Raw genomic sequence first — 19,339 nt, 5'->3', positions numbered from 1 at the left:
GATGGGGTATATTTGTAGCAATAGCCAAAAAAATTGTATGGGTCAAAATTATAGATTTTTCTTTTATGCCCAAAATCATTAGGATATTAAATAAAGCTCATGTTCAATGAAGATATTTTGTACATTTCCTACTCTAAATATATAAAAAAAAAAAAACTTTTGATAATGCATTGCTAAGAACTTGATTTGGACTAACTCAAAGACGATTTTCTCAGTATTTTGATTAATATTATTTATTACTATTTTTTTTATTTTTATTTTTTTACAATCTCAGATTCCAGAATTTTAAATAGTGTATCTCGGCCAAATATTGTCCGATCCTAATAAACTATAAATCAATGGAAAGCGTATTCATTCATCTTTCAGGTGATGTATAAACCTCAATTTCGAAAAATTTACACTTAAAACTGGTTTTGTGGTCAGTGTCACATACACATACATTTTAGAATTTTCAAATATTTACTCATAACTTTATATATATATATGGTATATATATTGATATGTAACGACACACACACACACACACACACACACACACACACATAAATTAAAATACAAAGTAATGTTTTTATTTTTTGCTAATAAATAACCTAAAGGCATCATTTGAAATAAATTAATATTAAATAGATTCATTTATACCAACAAAACAAATCCTGTCGGGTCAAATCAATATAAATGTTGTTTAAGGTCACCTCACTTTTTTGCAGTGCAGGTTGTTCATTCATTCATTCATTCGCTAATTGGCAAAGGAGAATGATTTATTGAGACAAGCTCTGGAAATGTAAACAGACAGTTAGGTAGCAAAGTCAGAATCAAATTGTGAACAAATGTGGTGCGAGGAGCTTCGAGATGTTCAGTGACGGAGAATGAGGGGGTCATTTTGACGTCAGTCTGGAGAAATCATCTCTATAAATAAGAGAGAAAGAAAGCTACAGATGGAAGTAAGTAAAGAGCAGTCCCAAGAGAGCACAAGTTAACCTTCATCTGTTCCAATATGCCGAATTCAAGCAGCTCCACATCTTCCACAAAGAGCGTCCGGAGAGCTGCGTCTGAGCTCGAGCGCTCCGATTCCATCACGGTAAGATTCACAGCTGATCCTCTTCAACAGAGTCACAATTAAGACTACAAAGAAAAACAAAGATTCTTTTGACATCTGTCGTCCTCGAAGATTTCGGAATCTTTTATTAGAATTAAATGAAAATGCTTTTACACATTACATTTAATGGGAAGTTCATCTTGAAAAAAAAATACTGATTATTACATCAATTAATTCATACAGAAATGCAAATTCAGTAATAACAAAATTATTTAAGTATACCACATTTAAAAATGTTTTAATTGTATTTATTTTTATTTCTTGTTGATTTTTTTTTCAAATATAAAACAATAACTTAAGTAGACAGATTTATACATTATGAATAAATAAATACAAAATGAGAATAAACACTAGAGTGTCGTTCATGCAGTTAGCTCTGCATTAATTTGCAGGTGCCCTTTGGTTTGATTATTAAAATGCAGTTGAATTCATACATTTGTGTAATATTGTGATAGATAACAACTTCTCAGATATTATTCCAAATGGGGTGTATCATTTTTGATGCACGTCCATCTCTAGCGATCACTGTTTTTCTGTGCGTAAAAGGACTCTCCATTGAGATCTACGCACAGTATTACGCGGTGATCAAAAGCTACGTAACATCGGCTCAAAAGCAAATGATTAAGTCTGAACTATATGACAGGTTTACATAGACTGCATTGAAGTTCTTATGCGCTTTTGGAGATGTAAAACACCTCCATCTGATGTCCAGAAGGTAAGCAGGGCTATATTATTATTATTTCTGGTCTAGATGGATATTTAAAATGGATCGACATGAATGTGTTGTCTTGAACTGAATGGCGCTTTTCTCTTCGAACAGTCGCAGAAGTTTGTGGGAAGGCGGCAGAGTTTGATCGAGGACGCGCGGAAGGAGCGCGAGGCGGCGGCTGCGGCGGCGGAGGCTGCGGGACTCAGCGAGCAGATCGTGTTTGAGGAGAGCGATGGGAAAGCCTTGCTCAGTCTCTTCTTCTCACTGAGGAGTTCACAGAGCCCAGCGCTGTCCCGCACTCTCAAGGTTTTTGAGGCAAGCCAGGATTTCTCTGTGCAAATGATACTTTTAGACCAGATATCCTGAAGAGAAAACGGTAAAAGATCTTAATAAGAATCCTAATGGGCTCACATAAGAATCATATGTGAATATTTATTTGTATTTGTTTTGTTTTTTGACAACTTATTCTTTAATTTAAAAAATAGTAGTTATACTGCAGGCTGCATCAATTTTTCAGTTTAATGTCAGACAAAAAGTATTTTTAAAAGTATACTTTGCCAGTTACACAATTTACATTTAAAATTTTTAAAACACACAAAAAATCTACATCTAAAATGTATTTATGTACATATTTGTTCTAAATATGTGGAAGAACAGAATATTTTTTTCTTTATATGTCTATGTTCTTGAGTAACAACAAAATCTAATAAATTACATCTAAAATGTATTCATTTATTTATTAATTAATTGCTCATTTATATTAGTAATAAAATTATATATTTAGTATGATTCTCACATTTATTTATATGTATTTAAATTCTCCATTTGAAAATATAATGTTATAGATAGATTTTATATGTATTGCACATTTGACAGTTCATCCTAAATAAAGAAAAATCCTACCATTACAGTTATCTCTGTCTGATGGCATTACTACAATATGGCCGTTTTTTTTTGCATTGTCTTTTGAATTTTATTGTGTTGTTCAACTACAGACATTTGAAGCCAAGATCCATCATCTTGAGACCAGACCCAGCCGAAAACCAAAGGACGGTTTGGAGGATCTGGAGTATTACGTTCAGTGCGAGGTGCACCTGTCAGACGTCAGCACACTGGTCAGCTCTCTCAAGAGAAGCGCAGAGGATGTCAAAACCACTAAAGAGCTCAAATGTGAGCCTAGAATGAGAAGAATGTTGCTTTGTTTTATCTTTTCCTTATCTAAAAATCAGTTATGCTAAGTGTTTGTGCTTTTGTCTTTCACCAGTTAATTGGTTTCCCAGAAAAATTGCTGAACTGGATAAATGTCATCATCTCGTCACCAAATTTGATCCAGATCTGGATCAGGATCATCCAGTAAGTGCTGGATTAGTTCGTCTCTACTAATAAAAATAATTTGCATAAATTTTGTCTTGTATTTTCTATTTAACTCATTCCGCTGCCAGTGCTTTAAGAAAATAATTCAACCATTTTGATCATTTGCACAAAAATTCTATGAATATGTGAAAATGCAATATGTCAAAATAAAAAAACAGAGCCTCTGCATTTAAACAAAAAACCTTGCTTTATGCATTTTTACTATATCAGCATTTGAAGGTGGGTAAGTTTTCATAAAAAAGCAACATTTTGAACAAAAAGCTGATAAAATCACAGAAATATGGAAAACACAGAAAGCTGGAAAATTCTGTCACTGGTGGGGAAAGAGTTATACAGCCCAAAATGTTTTATTACAAGCACTTTTGATATTTTTTGGTTCATTTTGCAGGGATTTACTGACCCTGTTTACAGAAAACGACGAAAGATGATTGGAGACATTGCCTTCAAATACAAACAGTATGTTGCAACCGTGTTTACCATGCAGTATATGCTTGTCTGGACATTTCGGCAGATATTTGAATGACAGCTGTCTGTTTTTCCAGAGGAGAACCGATTCCCAGAGTGGAGTATATGGAAGAGGAGATTGAAACATGGTGCGTTGTACTAAACTAAACAAACAATCCTTGACGAAACCCATTCAGAAATCCTCACATTGTGTTTTTCATTCAAGCTTCTCACATGCTAATGTGTGTGCAGGCGTGAGGTCTACTCCACCCTCAGAGATCTGTACACCACCCACGCCTGTAGTGAACATTTAGAGGCTTTCCACTTACTGGAGAAACACTGTGGCTACAGTCCTGATAACATCCCTCAGCTGGAGGATGTGTCCCGCTTCTTAAAAGGTACAAATCTGGTTATAACACAGCCAGAAAACAGCACAACCCATAAGTCATTCAACAATCTATTTATTATATCAACTCATGTTTGTTACTTGAAGTTCTTCAGTACTGCCAGGAACAGAAATTAGTAGCCGTATATTTACAACCAATCCAAACCATTGGATTGCACTCATCAACTACATACTAACACCATAGTAACCACCTCAAAACACCAGCATAGCAATGTAGTGAGTTGCTCTCTCTCTCTCTCTCTCTGTGCTGTATGAAGAGCGCACAGGGTTTCAGCTGCGTCCCGTGGCAGGTCTGCTCTCCGCTCGGGATTTTCTGGCCAGCCTGGCATTCCGTGTGTTCCAGTGCACACAATACATACGGCATGCTTCCTCCCCCATGCACTCGCCCGAACCGTAAGACACTTCCTGTCCCACTGTTTACATTTATGAAGAGACTTCCTGTTAATTATGCATTTGATTTAAATCCAGACATCTGCTGGGTACAGTACATTCTGAGACATTGCAAACCACTAAAAAAGTTAATTTATATAGTCAGTCAGTCAGTCACAAAGTCAGTTAATATAAAGGTGCTGAAATATATATTTAATGAAATTATGAAATGATAATAATAAGTGCTGTAACCCTTGAAAAAAAGAAAAGAAACACACTTTGGCATACTTTTAAATAGAGCACTTATTACAGAAATAATATGCTTTAAAATAGAATACTCAAGTGTGAACTGAATCCAGTGCTTTTGAATATTTAATTGTGTGTTAATTGCAATTAAATGAAAACAAATTATAGCTTGCATTGATACCAAAATGTGGTAAGAGCCATCGTTTCATTAATATTATCCGCAACAAAAAAATGTTTTTAAGATTTGAAGTACACTACAAGTGCACATTCATTGCAGCAAGGTGCCCTTCTTTTTCACAAGAGAAGCATTTACATAAACATTGTAAATTTACATACCCACTTGTGAAAAGTAATATTCACTCTATGTAAATGATGGCACAGTGGTCACAAATAATCACAGAAATCTTATGTTTTCCTTTCCAGGGATTGTGTCCATGAACTTCTCGGACATGTACCGATATTGGCTGACAGAACATTTGCACAGTTTTCTCAGGTAAAAAGGTCAACTTTATGTACATATCTCATATCTTCCTCACATATTCAATCTATATTGTGAAATCTGTTCTCTCAGAACATTGGTCTGGCCTCTCTTGGAGCTTCTGATGAAGATATTGAGAAACTGTCAACAGTGAGTCCAGAACATCTTTATCTAACAAGCTTTATCAAGCTCTGCTCTACTAAAGCACTGAGTGTGTTTGTTGTGCTGTGTGTTTTCAGCTGTACTGGTTCACGGTGGAGTTCGGACTGTGTAAGCAGGGAGGGACGGTCAAAGCGTACGGAGCAGGACTGCTCTCCTCTTATGGCGAGCTGGTGGTGGGCGGCAGTCTTTCATTTATTAAATCAATTTTATTTCAATTTTTTATGGTAAAAGCATTTGACATTTAATGTTAACCATTTTCTTAGCATTCTCTCTCAGATGAGCCAGAGCGACGAGAATTTGACCCCGACATCATAGCTGTCCAGCCGTACCAGGATCAGACTTACCAGCCCGTCTATTTTGTGTCTGAGAGCTTCTCAGATGCTACAGAGAAACTGAGGTGAGCTGCATTACCGTATTTTCCGGACTATAAGTCGCACTTTTTTTCATAGTTTGGCTGGTCCTGCGACTTATAGTCAGGTGCGACTTATTTGTCAAAATTAATTTGACATGAACCGAGAGAAATGAACCAAGAGAAAACATTACCGTCTCCTGCCGCGAGAGGGCGCTCTATACTGCTCAGTGCTCCTGTAGTCTACTACTGAGCAGCATATAGCGCCCTCTCGCGGCAGGAGACGGTAATGTTTTCTCTTGGTGCTTGGTTATAAATAAATGCGACTTATAGTCCAGTGCGACTTATATATGTTTTTTTCCTCATCATGACGTATTTTTGGACTGATGCGACTTATACTCAGGTGCGACTTATAGTCCGAAAAATACGGTAAATACTCTATTGCTGTCAGTTCTGTGTGTTGGGCCATCATATTATTAACTATCATTGAAAATAAATACATTAAAAAAGTGTTTCTAAATAAATGCATTTACATTCAGTTGCATTCTACGAATGAATGAATGAATTTATTTATTTATTAAACTTATAACCGCATACAATTGCATATTCTTATGAATGAATAAATGTAAAAAAAATATATATATATATTCTTAAAAATTTGAGTCAAAATACATTTGATAAGAATTAAAATACGCAATGGCTTTTTTATATATATTCTAGAATAAAAAAGCTAAAAGGCACTGTTAGTAATTTTATATAATGTATGTATGATGAAAAATACAGCACACAGTTTTCAGACTGAATTAATGAACACATTTATTTATTCAGAAAATAAAAGGTGCTAAAATAACTAGGCACTGTAAGCTATTTAATATAATAAATGTGTGATGACAAAAACATCTAAATGTGTACAGTTACATTCTCTGAACAGATCAATTTGTGTCTGAACAAATGAAAAACAGAAATATATATATAAAATTAAACAAATGCTCACCAGTAAAATAAAAATCGGATATTACATACATTTGCATTTTAGTTTTTCATTATTATTTTTGATTTATTTGATGCGTAACAAGATTGTAATAATTTTGCGGTTAAAATATGTAAGAATATGTAGGGGAAATTTTAATTTTTCTGATTAATTTGAAATGGTCTTGTAGTCAGACAAAATATGATTAATTCCATGTATTATAAGCAAATTAGTTTTAGAATGCATAAAGCATGTCACACCACAGGATTACATATTATTTATTTACTTACTTATATTAACTTATATTTTTAGAATGTATTTCACAAAGATTAAAATACTTCTTACAAATACAGCAAGTAGTGATCAATAAATGGATTTTATTGTATACATATTGTTTTAATTGTTTGCGATTTAATAATTACAATTGTTTGCATGACAATAATTATACTTATTTGTTTTTAAAACAGAGCATATGTGACCCGCATCAAGAGACCATTTTCGGTGCGGTTTGACCCGTACACAGACAGCATAGAAGTGCTGGACAACCCACTGAAGATCCAGCAGGGGCTGGAGACCATTAAAGACGAACTGAAGAATCTCACAGATGCCCTGAATGTGCTGGCTTGATTCTGTCGTGAGGAGCCAATCGGCAGTCCCCTTCCTCTCTGCTTCATATGTGACAGTCTCATTGATATGCTGTGTGTCCATGTCCACATCTGCTGCTCCAGATGTTGTTGCTTTTAAAACGCTGAGTACCAACCTGAAAACCTCACATCGGAAGTTGATTCTAGAAACTCTGAAAGGATTGTTCCCCCCCAAAACGAAAGTCATTTATATCATTTATATCATTATGTATGTTGTTTCAAACCTAAAATACTTTCTTTCTTCTGTGAAACATGAAAGAAGATATTTTGAAGAATGGTGGTAAACAGTTTTGATTCCCATTGGAAGTCATATAATGGAAGTCAATGGTAACCAGAACTGCTTGGTTACCAATATTCTTCTAAATATCTTCTTTCATGTTCCACAGATGAAAGAATGTCTTTGGTAAAAAAATATTAAATGTTGGAAACCAAACAGTACCCGTACCCATTAACTTTCATTGTGTAGACAAAAAAATATGATGAAAGTCAATGGAAGCCGAAACTGTTTAGTTCAAAATATATTCTTGATAGCTATTTTAAATGTTGGCAACCAAACAATTCTGTTTCACATGCACTTACATTGTATGGACAAAAAAATAAATAATGGAAGTCAATGGAAACTGAAATGGTTTAGTTGCCAACGTTCTTCAAAATATATATCAAGAAAATGTTTTAAATGTTGGTAACCAAACAGTTTTTATTCTCACTGATTTCCACCAAATGGAAAAAGAAAAGTAGAAGTCAATGGGAAGCAAAACCTTTGGTTGCAAACATTCTTCAAAATATCTTGTTGGTAGATATTTTAAATATTGGTATTAAATATTCCCGTTGACTTCAGTTATATTGGCTGCATAAATAAAAAGTCAGTGGGAACTGAAATGGTTTGGTTGCCAACATTCTTCAAAATGTCTTCGTGGTATATATTTTAAATGTTGGTAACCAAACCGTTTTGGTTCCATTAACGTCCACTGTATGGACAAAAAAAATGAAATGGAAGTCAATGGAAACCAAAACTGTTTGGTTACCAACATTCTTCAAAATATCTTCTTTCATGTCCCACAGAAGAAAGAAATGTGACACATACACTTTTTTAGATAGATCATACCCAGTGTCAATCTAATTATTAAAGCTATTGAAGCCAAAAGTTATTTATGAAATATCAATGAAGTACTACACTAAAATAAACTTGAAATATGTACTGTATATAATCAAATGTGTATTATCAACACAAATTCTGAATGTATTAGTATTCTAAATATATTCTAAAAATAGACCATCAATACACTGAGCTGATGTATTCTCCTATAGCAGAAATATTTTATTAATCCTGAATGGCGAATCATTCATAAAATAATACTGGCCTAATGACTGGTGCCTGTTTATATTAATCTGTCTCCAGAAGATATGAAATATGAATGTGAATGTTGCAATAGTCTCTGCAAACAATTGCATAAAAAGTGAAAATACCATTTCTGTTATTTAAGCGTTAATAAAGTTGCAAGAAAACTGTATAAGAATTATGTTTGAAAAATATCGCAAACTATACTTGTGGTTGACTTTCTGACGTTATATTCAGTCGCCCCTTCCATAAATGCCTTTTACAGTCTGAGAATGTTGGTTTCAGAAAACTAGATTGGAAATTTGAAGCAATTCTGCATGAACTGATCTCACTGTAATGGTTTATTTTAGATAAAACAACCACCACCAGATGGTAGTCTAGGCATATATGTAGGTGAAGCGTTCAACACAAGCACTTTTTGGGTGAGCGGACGGGACAGCATAATGACTGGGGCTTTCATAAGGGTCATATCATGAGGTTAGGATCAGATCGTGGACCCAGTCAGTGGGAAAGATCTGCCATTCGAATACGCAACTGACCACTAAATACATTTTATGAAGACGGTAAGAATCCCACAGTGGAATGCGTCATGTAGTAAATCAGTAGGTGCATGATATTCCTCTAAGATTGATATATTCCCAAAGATTGTAGTTTACATCATTTTGACCATTAAATTGAGGTCACTGAGTTTAAACCTCAGGTTGTGTTCAAATCTCTATAACACTTAGGGTGTTCCCGGTCAAAAAAATAGATTATAAATCTCGTTATGCAATATCTACTAAATATTGGTATATATATGTGTATATATATATATATATATATATATATATATATATATATATGTATATATATATATATATATATATATATGTATATATATATATATATATATATATATATATATCAGCTTGCTTTCTTTCAATTAGGACTGGTTTTGTGTTTGTTTTTGGAACTGATTTATCATAGGACACATTAATCTGAGTATACGTACATCAGTTTTTGAATGAAAAAAGCGTTATTTGTGCAAAATTTTGTCAATATTTATTAGAATATACAAAAATATATATATAAATATATAGAATATAGAAAAAGGCAATGGAAGAAAAACTGTATTTAATATTGACTAAATTATCCACAAATATAGCTTTTTTCACTGAGGTACATAAACTCAGATTAATGAGGCCTAAGAAAAATTTGTTCCAGAAATAAAAACAAAACCAGTCCTAATTGAAAGAAAACAAGCTGACAAAAAGATTGATACCAATATTAGGTGATAATATTGCATAACAAGAGATTTATAAGCTATTTTTTGTAGGCCGGTCATTTTTGACCGGGAACAGTTCAAGTGTAACAAAGGTTGAATAAAATAAAAAAATATCAATTATTATAATTATTATTTTATTTTATTTTTAATTTTTTTTGCGGTGGAAGTAGTTTTTCCCAGTGTAAACAAAGTCAGTATATCTTAGTCTAATGTGATAACATTAAGTAACATTTTCAGGAGAAAGAATATTCTCTCGACCCGAACACAACCTGAGGGTTAAAACAAAAAGCTATTCATGTTAAATATTAGATACTGCTGACTGTAGCCTACATAAAGTCTCCTGAGCTTTTTATCGATGACCTGTAATGATTTGTGCTGGGCTGCTTGGTCCTGTATCACGTGCAGTTCTATCCATTATTGTACGTGGCAATGTGACTAAGATGAAAATGCTGCTTAGTGAATGGAGTAAATGATTTATTGCACGGCCCTACAGATCTTTTGGGTTTCCTGCTTCCCTCATCTGATGGATAATAGGAGACAGAGGAAGAGAGGTTTAATGTCTTTATAATGGTGCTTCCAGTAACAGAGTGCATTGATAATTCATGCCAGCAGCAGGACCCTTTTTTTATGCAGCGCTGTTCTCCCTTTTACCAGCAGAGGCGCCACAGGAGCGATTCTTTTCTCTAGTTCTGTAAATTCTCACAGACCTCACGCTATTTAAACACGTTTTATTGGCAAAACAAATGAGTCATGTCACAGTGCAACCTTTCTGAACGCTGACCCCCACGTTTTGTCAGTCATTCTCGTGTTTGGCTTAACTACTCACTTATTTACTTCTTGGCTTATTTAGCAGTTAAAGATGGAAAATTAAGATGTCTAGTCCTAAAATTAGTTTTCATCATATAGGCTATTCATTGGCCTAATCCAAGCTAACTTAAAAAAAACCCCGCATATTTTAATAACAGTAACCTAGTTTATTCTTGATGAAATGACATTATATATATATATATATATATATATATATATATATATATATATATATATATATATAAGGCTGATGTAAAAACATTTTAAGAGGTGTTCTAGTGAGGCAGTAGTAGACATTTTGGCCCTGCATTTCATATCAGATGGAGACAAGTGTCCATGAAGAATAACATCCGCATCAAATAATGGTCTTTATTGCTTTGCCAGGTGATGGATGACATTTCCAAGTAATTCAATCAAACCAATTTGAGTTCAATTCAAGTCCAGCTAATTCTTCATTATCCTCTCAGTGCTCTGAATGTTCAGCCTGTAAAGTGAATTAGCATCATTACAGCCACTATTCGCGTGAGGATCGATAAGGCAGGTGGATATCAGAGGAAATGACGGCAGAAAGCGTTTCATCTTCTCTCCTGATCATCCGGTCACTTTCCATTCTAAAATTCTACACATCGACTAGGAACTCTGCTTAGTTAAACGCTCTGAGATCGATGACGTGTGCATTTCAGAAATATCGAGCTGTTGTTTGCATCCATTTTTAATAAGAGTATGTATTACTTTCTCATTTATTTATTGTTTTATTGCACATGTATTTATGTATTAATTGGTATCAGATGTTGTTAAAATAATTTAGGGAATACCTATCATTTCATTTTTATGAAAGCATCGAAATGTTGGACATGGTGTTATGAAGACATATTCTCTAATGTTCATTGACCTTTTTGTGACCTGGAATTCTTGGAAAACAGCAACAGGGAACTCGGCCGGACTGCTGGAGAATCACTGACCGCTTCGAGTGTTACCTCTCCCGGACATGCGCACCAGAGGCCCGGGGGGTGGAGGGGGGTGTCAAGGGGCGGGTTTGGGTATATAATCCTTCTCTCAGATAACTTTTGCCTGTCGCCTGATTTTTGGGACAGCTCTACACATCATCCTAACACCAACTGGGGAAACTAAACCTACCTATTTAACCAAATACAACAGCACAGCTATTTTTATTATTTTTTTTTTTCTATGTTGACATGGAGGACCAACTAAAACATCATTCTGTTTGTCATACCTGCTTGAGGACAGACAGTTCCATAAATAAGGTAAAGACAATCTTTTAACAACCTTTGAGGAATCTTGGACATATCTGGAGATGATTGCATTAGTTACGTTTTCTTAAATAGAAAAAGAAATCGTTTTTATAGACTAGCAAAAATAGAAACATATTTTTTGGGACGCGTTTTCTCTTGCACGAGCGGTCCGCGTAATGCATTGGAGCCAGTTTGACAGCGCTAAACGTCTAAATAAGGACTATAAGACATTGTAAATTTTAACAATATGAATTTCTGTAAACTGCTGTTTTGAAACAACGTGTATTTTGAAAATCGCTTTCCAAATAAAAACTGATTTGACACTTTATTCCGGTTACTCGCACACGAGAAAGAAGTTGCGCAAGGGGGCGACAGCACTTTAAATGAGCTGGATTTAAGGAAATTATGCTGAGTTGTGAGGAATGAAATAGCTGGGTATATTGAGCGGTCTTGCAACTTGTTGAACGTTGTGTAAGAGTGTAAAGTAGGAGATAAACGCTCTTTGATAATTCATCTTCTAGAGTCAAGCAGATAATTAAATAATTAAAGTCGATGCATGCATGTAGATTCCCAGTGTATTTGAAGAATTGCATTGATGAATTTAATTCACTGGCGGAACTAATGACAGATACCCAAGGATAACAGATAAGCGGGTCTTTAGACCTAAAAACTTCATCTCATATAGTGAAAAATTACATGCATAATTGAAAAAGACTATTTTGTTGTTCAAAAATGCACAAACTGCATGGGATTGCACTGAAGAAACAAATAACAGTTATTTAACAGACCTGACCAGCACCATTGCAATTGGAATGTAAAATGTTCAGTATTACTAATCAAAAGATATTTAGACTCTGAAATGCTTTTATTTGCTGTTTAAACAGTGTATTCAGTCCCTTGTGAACTACTATACATGCTTTCCAGGTCATGAAGTCATGCTTTTCCGTACTGTACATTGACAAACTGATTTTGACCATGTAATCAGGCAGATAATTGAAAAGTCGATGGCTATGCATGCGCACACACTGAAGTATTGCATTACTGAATTCAATGCCTTGAGGAAGCTAATAATAGTTATTTAAGGAAGATGTTCAGTATTAAGTTCAGCTATGCATTTTGTACATTAAAAATGCACGTTAAAACTGTCTGTACTAACTTTAAACTCGTTATCTCCACAGGTCATAAAGATGCATTGGTCCATACGTATGCCCATATGCATACTCTTTTTAACCCTGTCTGCCTTGGAAGTGTCTTCAGCTGAAACATTATGTGGCGGAGAACTGGTGGACGCACTACAGTTTGTGTGTGGAGACAGAGGTTTCTATTTCAGTACGTATATATGCACATCGTATTTTCTTTGCTTTTGCTTAGGAGTTGGAAACCCTTGCCAATTGTATGTCACCAATGACCAGAGTTACGAGCGAAGTCTCGGCAGATTGTGCTGACTAGGCGCATTCTCTCGCGATATCTGTGATTGCATATGAAAGGGATGCTAAATGAGCCACAATGGCCCGGTTGTTTACTTGCACATTCCGTCAGGGAAAGTAATAGTACCCAAGTGGCATTCCATTCACCTCTCCAGAAATGTTCCCAGGATACACTCAATTGAAAAAAATAGTTGTTTTGTCCTCTTACACGGCTGAATGGATTGAGCCAGCTTCATTACTAGTTTAGCGTAACAGATACTAACCAATATGTTCAATACAATGCTTGCCGATCGTACAATCCGGATCCAGATACAGCTGCTTGTTGTACTCCACTCGCATGCAAGGAGGGGGTCGAGAGCACAACTTTTTAAATATTTGTCGTCTTCCACACGCCAGCACTGACAAACAGACAAGGCCTTTGTGTTCTTTTGGCCCCAGAAGCCTAACTACCCCGAAAGATCATTATCCAATTTGGGCCAGCGCAGATTTTCCCCCCTCTATCCACCAGATCCACACTTGTTCAGTGTTTCCCATCCTACAATCAAGATTGCGAGTATGAGAAGGGAAAATCGTTTGTGGTTTATTTGACTGAAAATCAATTGTTCCTTCCTTTTCCCAGTCCGGCTCCCTCCCCTCCATTACTGTGTCCTGTATCTTTGCTCTTTCATGCCAAGTCTGTTCTTCCACCCCTCCCCCTTCCTCTCTTTCATGCTCTCTTTATCTCTGCTGAGCTGGCAAAGGACAAGGTCAAAGGATATCCACCATTTACTCGTCCAAACAGAAGCAAAGACTTTTGCCCTTTAACTCTCACACTGTCCTATTTGTAGGCTTTCACGTTCCTGGGAATGTGTTGCCGGCGAATTCTTCGAAAACGATTTCGAACAGCTCAATTATAGATGGCATAAAAAAATTAGTCCGGGTGAGAAAACAAAAAAACAGACTCCGTTTTATGCCACAGATTTGGGCTTTATTATACCCCGCAAATGTGTCCCAGTCAAAAAAAAATGAATCGATAATGAAATCTGCTTTGACAATATAATCAGGCTACTGTAACTTAAATACATTAACTTGTTAGTAGGGTTTGTTGAATGTGTTTGCATGTTTGATGGTGACTGATTAGACAGTTTGAGACAAATCTCTTTCTTGCTATAACAGCTCAAACTAGCTAGTTTCCTAGTCTTAACTGGTTTAAGATTGGCCATTTTGGTGTTCCAGTGTTAGTTTTTGTTTTTATTCCACTTTTCAGCTAGTCGATCTGGATGTATAGTTGGACATCCAGATAAACACCACCTTGGCCGGGCTTGGAGACTAGCTTAAAACAGGAATTATTAGCAAACCAGTTTAGGGTTTTTTACCCAGGATTTTTCAATAGAGTTCGCTGGTTAGACAAATGTGCTCTGAACTTGACTAGTTGACAAAAGCCACAAACCCATCTAACCCATCATCTGACCCATCCGTCTAGACTATCACCCAGGCTGGGAGACCAGCAAACCAGTTTTACTCACCCTCAGGTCCTTCCAAAGCTGTATATCTTTTTTTTTTCTGTGGAACATTCCATTCAGCAGAAGTCAGTGGAGTCCAAAAAAGAATTAGGCCCCAGTGACTTTCGTTGCATGGACAAAATAATAGTTTGGAATGCAGGTTTGGAACTGAGAGTGAGTAAATGATGACAGAATTGAGTACTTGTCTGACATGTAACCAGAACAGTACTAAAGTGTCTTGAACTCATTGTCTTCATTTCCATTACTGCAGGTCGACCAACTAGCAGGACGAATAGTCGACGTTCTCAAAATCGTGGGATTGTGGAAGAGTGTTGTTTTAACAGCTGTAACCTAGCTCTTCTAGAACAGTACTGCGCTAAACCTACCAAGTCAGAGAGGGATGTTTCCGCCACATCCCTACAGGTCATCCCGGTGATGCCTGCATTAAAACAGGTACGTTAGCCGTGGGAAACAACAAAAACTCTCCAGCACCTTATCACACTCACCATCTTGATTGTCCTGTTCTTTCTGCTGAACTTGTGCATCCTGGCATGTGGGTTAAAGAAAACAGTAGGCCAGAGTAAGGAACAAGTAAGCAAGATTTGCCACAAAACTGCTGAGAAAGTGGAAAATGATATGATAGAAAAGGTCATACATAGGTTGAAATTTTCCTGTTCTTAGATTGGGTTACAAAACCAGCATCTTTAAAAATGGCCTGTATGTTGACTAGGTGGTTGAACATTGGGAACAAATGGAAATGCCTTTATCTCTTGAGTTGTCATTCTCCATCTTGGGTTTTCATAGAGTTTGTTTCTATGTTATTATGTTTTATATATGTTTAAGAAATAGTTTGACCAAAATTGATAATTTCGTCAACGTCATGTCCTTCCAACCCTTTATGACTTTCTCGTGCAGAATACAAAAGAATTTCAACAGTTTTTGTCCATTCAAAGAAAGTCAATGTGGTCCAAAACAACAATGAACCCCACTGACTTTCATTGTATGGACATAAACAACATGAGGGTGAGTAAATTATGAAAGAATTGTCATTTTTTGATGAATTAACCCTTTAAGGAAGAAGATAATTTCTCAGGGTATTGTCTTGGTGGTTGAAGGGTTTTTGGCTATTTTTGACAAAGTCATTTACATTATTAGTCGAAAAGCCTGAGTTTTAGAGAGTTTTGAATCTCGTCAATGCTTTTGATGATGCAGTAGAAACTCTGAGAATTTTGACCTTTCTCTAGAGTCATTTCCTAATGTTATTATTATTTTGAAACAGGAGGTCCCAAGAAAACACGTGACCGTGAAATATTCCAAATATGATGTGTGGCAACGAAAGGCCGCCCAGAGGCTACGGAGGGGTGTCCCCGCCATCCTGCGAGCCAAGAAGTTTAGGCGGCAGGCGGAGAGAATCAGGGCCCAGGAGCAACTGCACCACCATAGGCCTCTCATCATGCTTCCCAGCAAGCTGCCGCCCATCCTTCTTCCCACAGAAGACTACGTCAGCCACAAGTGAAACCAGGATCATTTGCACAGAGTCAATGAAAAAAAAAGACAAGGGATCAAAGCTTTTTTGTCTCTGACGTCATTTCTGTGGCAGTCCTCATCAACCCTTCTTCCTTCCCCACCAGACGTGCTCACACGCTCTTCCAGTTTCTATTCTTGCTGTTTCATTCACCAACAAAAAGACACATCACAAATGAGAGGAACGCAATTCAGGTGAAGAAGCAAAGGAAAGAACGATGAAGCCACGGAACGCCGAACGTTTCGCTGGTTTGGAGGACATCGGAGCGCCAGGAACATCTTGAGCTAGCATGAAAGAACCCATTCCACCGCATTCTCCCGAGACAAAAGTATCTCTCTTTTAGTCCTTTTACATATTAGTTTGCACCTGTAACTATAAAGGGACATCCACACTGTAAGGAATTGTTGTAAAATTAGATTCCTGTTCCAGCACCTTGTAATCACAAATTAAAAAGCAGAGAAGAGTCTGCGAATTGCACATCGCCACGGATTACGTCAAAGTTCTTGTTAAGTAAACAAAAAAAAAGGCACTATTTTTTTATGGACTATGAACGTGTAGCTCAAAAAAATGTCATGGTGCTAGCTTTGGGAATGGACTCAAAGGAGAAGGGGTTGAAAAAGCAAGGTTTTTTTTTTATTAAACTTTCCGTTTTAGGAAAGTGTGACTTTTTAAAGAGAAAACAAGAGCACGAGGGATAACGCTGCATGCAGATGTATGTAAGACGCAACCTATGCATTGGATTCCAGCGCTGCCATTGCGATAAAGGAAGGAGCAGTGTTGGGATGCCGAAAGGATCACGCGGAGAACTCGCCTCCTTTCGAGCGTGGCTGCACAAAACCCCTGCTTTGCACTGCAGGATGAGGGACATTATGACCTTGAAAAAGTGGGATGTTTGTATTTTCTGTGTTCTTTATCATGAACATGCTTCAAGAAAAAAAAAAAAAGATCCAGTTTGGTTTCTGGTACCGTGACATTCTTGTTATTGCAAAATAGGCTTTGTGTTTTTGTAACGTTATTTTACAGTTCTAAAAAAAGGCACAAATATAAATTCAAAGGGAAAAAACGCAATAATGTCAACTAACATATTTTTATCGTTTATCCGTAGTATTCACATGCTTTTGCCTGAAAACAAATACTTGAATATATATATAAATATATATGAAATAAATATGAAAATATATATTATAATTAGTTTCCAGGGACATCATGTAATATTCCTTTAGTCTGAGCTGTATCTTGCGTAATGAGCCGCCAAGCTTCTTTATTGTTTGTTTAAGTACAAATATGGGCACTGTATAAAGGCATTATTTATTTTGTTATAAAATTATATATATTAAAATTGGTCCAAATACAGTAATATACATAGCACTGATGCTCAACTGATGGATTTTATTTTATATTCTCTCTTATTTTCCCATTTTACATGTAAATGCTTTTTGTAGATGCTTTGTACCAAAAAATATTTTTCCTTTTTTTTCCTTTCGGTTTGCCACAGAGCTATTTTAAAATCAATATTTTAACAGCAGCTGTAGCCTGGATCACTTAGGCATGTTGTAATACAAAAATAGGCACATACTCAGAAGACTCTCTCTCTCTTTCTGTCCCTCCCGCATGGCTTTTTAATCTGCCAAATGGATTTCTGTTTTTTAAAAAAACAAAAAAACTACAAAAAACTACAACAACAACAATTTCGTTTAACTTTCCTCACGAGGATCTGGATAACCCTCTCTATATGCCATGATTGTATAATACCCACTACGGTTTAAGACACTTTAGTGCCGTTTTCATTGTCGTACTGTCATCTTTTTTTGGCTTCTTTAAGGTATTCCACAAACGAGAAAGACATGTTTTAGGGGTCGCGTTGTCCCTGGTTCAATTTCATCACTTGTTGCTGAGCAATTGAACTGTAGCCATAAAGCAAAGTAAAAACCAAACCAATATGATGTCGCCAAGATCGATTATGATGTCACAAAGAGTGGACTGTTGCATACATCCCCTCAATCTCGCCATCTTAAAATAATGTGCCCTAAATCCTCTTATTTCCTTTCAGTTGGGGTGTCCTCCATGTTATCTTCATCTCAGTTGTTGAAGGGCTACCGTACTTAGTTACCCAAATACTCAGGAAATATTAGTGGATTTATGTGAAAAACCCAATACAAGGCCATTTCTTTCTCTCTTTTTTTGCAGTTTCTCAGAACCGTTTCTTGTATGTGCCCCATATTCATAAAATGATACTATAGTATCGCTTAGTACCTGGAAACTTAAAGGTCTAAGTGCCTGCAGTGTATCCCTCTGCCTTGATAATCCAATATTTATCTGATTCATATCAGTTGTGATGAAGCAGTGCAATTATTATAATGAATATCATTATTTTTATTATTCAAAACATCCCATATTTCCGAAGACATTGCCATTTTTCTGTTGTTATTCCTGCAAGGACTGCATCCATTGTTGTTATTTCCAAACTGGTTACTTAACTTTCCATGCGAAAAAGGCATGTAAGGAAAACACATGCTTTTGCGCTAAAAATGAAGGGATCATTTGTCTTTCATTGGCAACGGTTTAATACCAGTAGCCCACGCGGCCTGTGTGTATTTTAATTGATTTAACCTCTGCACGCTAGAACGTCCGAAATGCACAATTGATGTACTTTCATTTTTAATATCAATAAAAAAACATTTTATCAAACATGTTCCAGTCATGTGCAAGTGTATGTGTTTTTATTGCCTGGTTGCATTGTAAATCATTTAGTAGACGTCGAGGCCTACAAACAATTTCCTTGATGCTTTTAGCAACTTTTAGTGCAAGGTGAAACTGTGCCAACGAAAAAGAAAATGCACTAAAATGTGAGCAAACAGTGAGCAACTGGCTTGGGATCAGATGCACAACAGCTTCACACACTACACTTTGAGATAAAAAGGTACAAAAGCCATCACTGGTACTTTACCTTTTCAAAAAGGTATACTTTTGTACCTTATTTATCCATAAAGGATGCA

The 19,339-nt window shown here is 36.0% G+C and overlaps 2 protein-coding genes across 3 annotated transcripts; both read left to right on the top strand.

Annotated features, from left to right (window-relative positions):
* The first annotated feature begins 953 nt into the window (after nucleotides 1–953).
* On the top strand, nucleotides 954–8,745 carry LOC132133704 (tyrosine 3-monooxygenase). Of its 2 annotated transcripts, XM_059546623.1 has the most exons (14): nucleotides 956–1,090; nucleotides 1,740–1,811; nucleotides 1,917–2,120; nucleotides 2,801–2,975; nucleotides 3,070–3,158; nucleotides 3,568–3,635; nucleotides 3,722–3,772; nucleotides 3,876–4,021; nucleotides 4,287–4,422; nucleotides 5,068–5,137; nucleotides 5,216–5,272; nucleotides 5,362–5,457; nucleotides 5,548–5,681; nucleotides 7,071–8,745. In XM_059546623.1, the coding sequence occupies exons 1-14, from the start codon at nucleotides 995–997 to the stop codon at nucleotides 7,228–7,230; spliced, it is 1,554 nt and encodes a 517-aa protein (XP_059402606.1). In that variant the 5' UTR covers nucleotides 956–994; the 3' UTR covers nucleotides 7,231–8,745. The 2 variants fall into 2 exon arrangements, with proteins under 2 accessions (XP_059402605.1, XP_059402606.1); XM_059546622.1 differs by lacking the exon at nucleotides 1,740–1,811 and having other exon boundaries at nucleotides 954–1,078.
* Nucleotides 8,746–11,742: 2,997 nt separating this feature from the next.
* Nucleotides 11,743–19,044, top strand: LOC132133705 (insulin-like growth factor II). Its single transcript, XM_059546624.1, has 4 exons — nucleotides 11,743–11,922; nucleotides 13,089–13,239; nucleotides 15,090–15,271; nucleotides 16,098–19,044. Exons 1-4 carry the CDS (start codon nucleotides 11,854–11,856, stop codon nucleotides 16,332–16,334), a joined length of 639 nt encoding a protein of 212 aa, XP_059402607.1. The 5' UTR covers nucleotides 11,743–11,853; the 3' UTR covers nucleotides 16,335–19,044.
* Nucleotides 19,045–19,339: the final 295 nt, after the last annotated feature.

The sequence above is a fragment of the Carassius carassius genome, chromosome 50 (assembly GCF_963082965.1).
Source record: "Carassius carassius chromosome 50, fCarCar2.1, whole genome shotgun sequence".
In the NCBI taxonomy this organism is placed as follows: domain Eukaryota; kingdom Metazoa; phylum Chordata; class Actinopteri; order Cypriniformes; family Cyprinidae; genus Carassius; species Carassius carassius.
The sequence above is the reverse complement of the archived record's forward strand: the minus strand, read 5'-3'. Positions and strand labels throughout refer to the sequence as shown.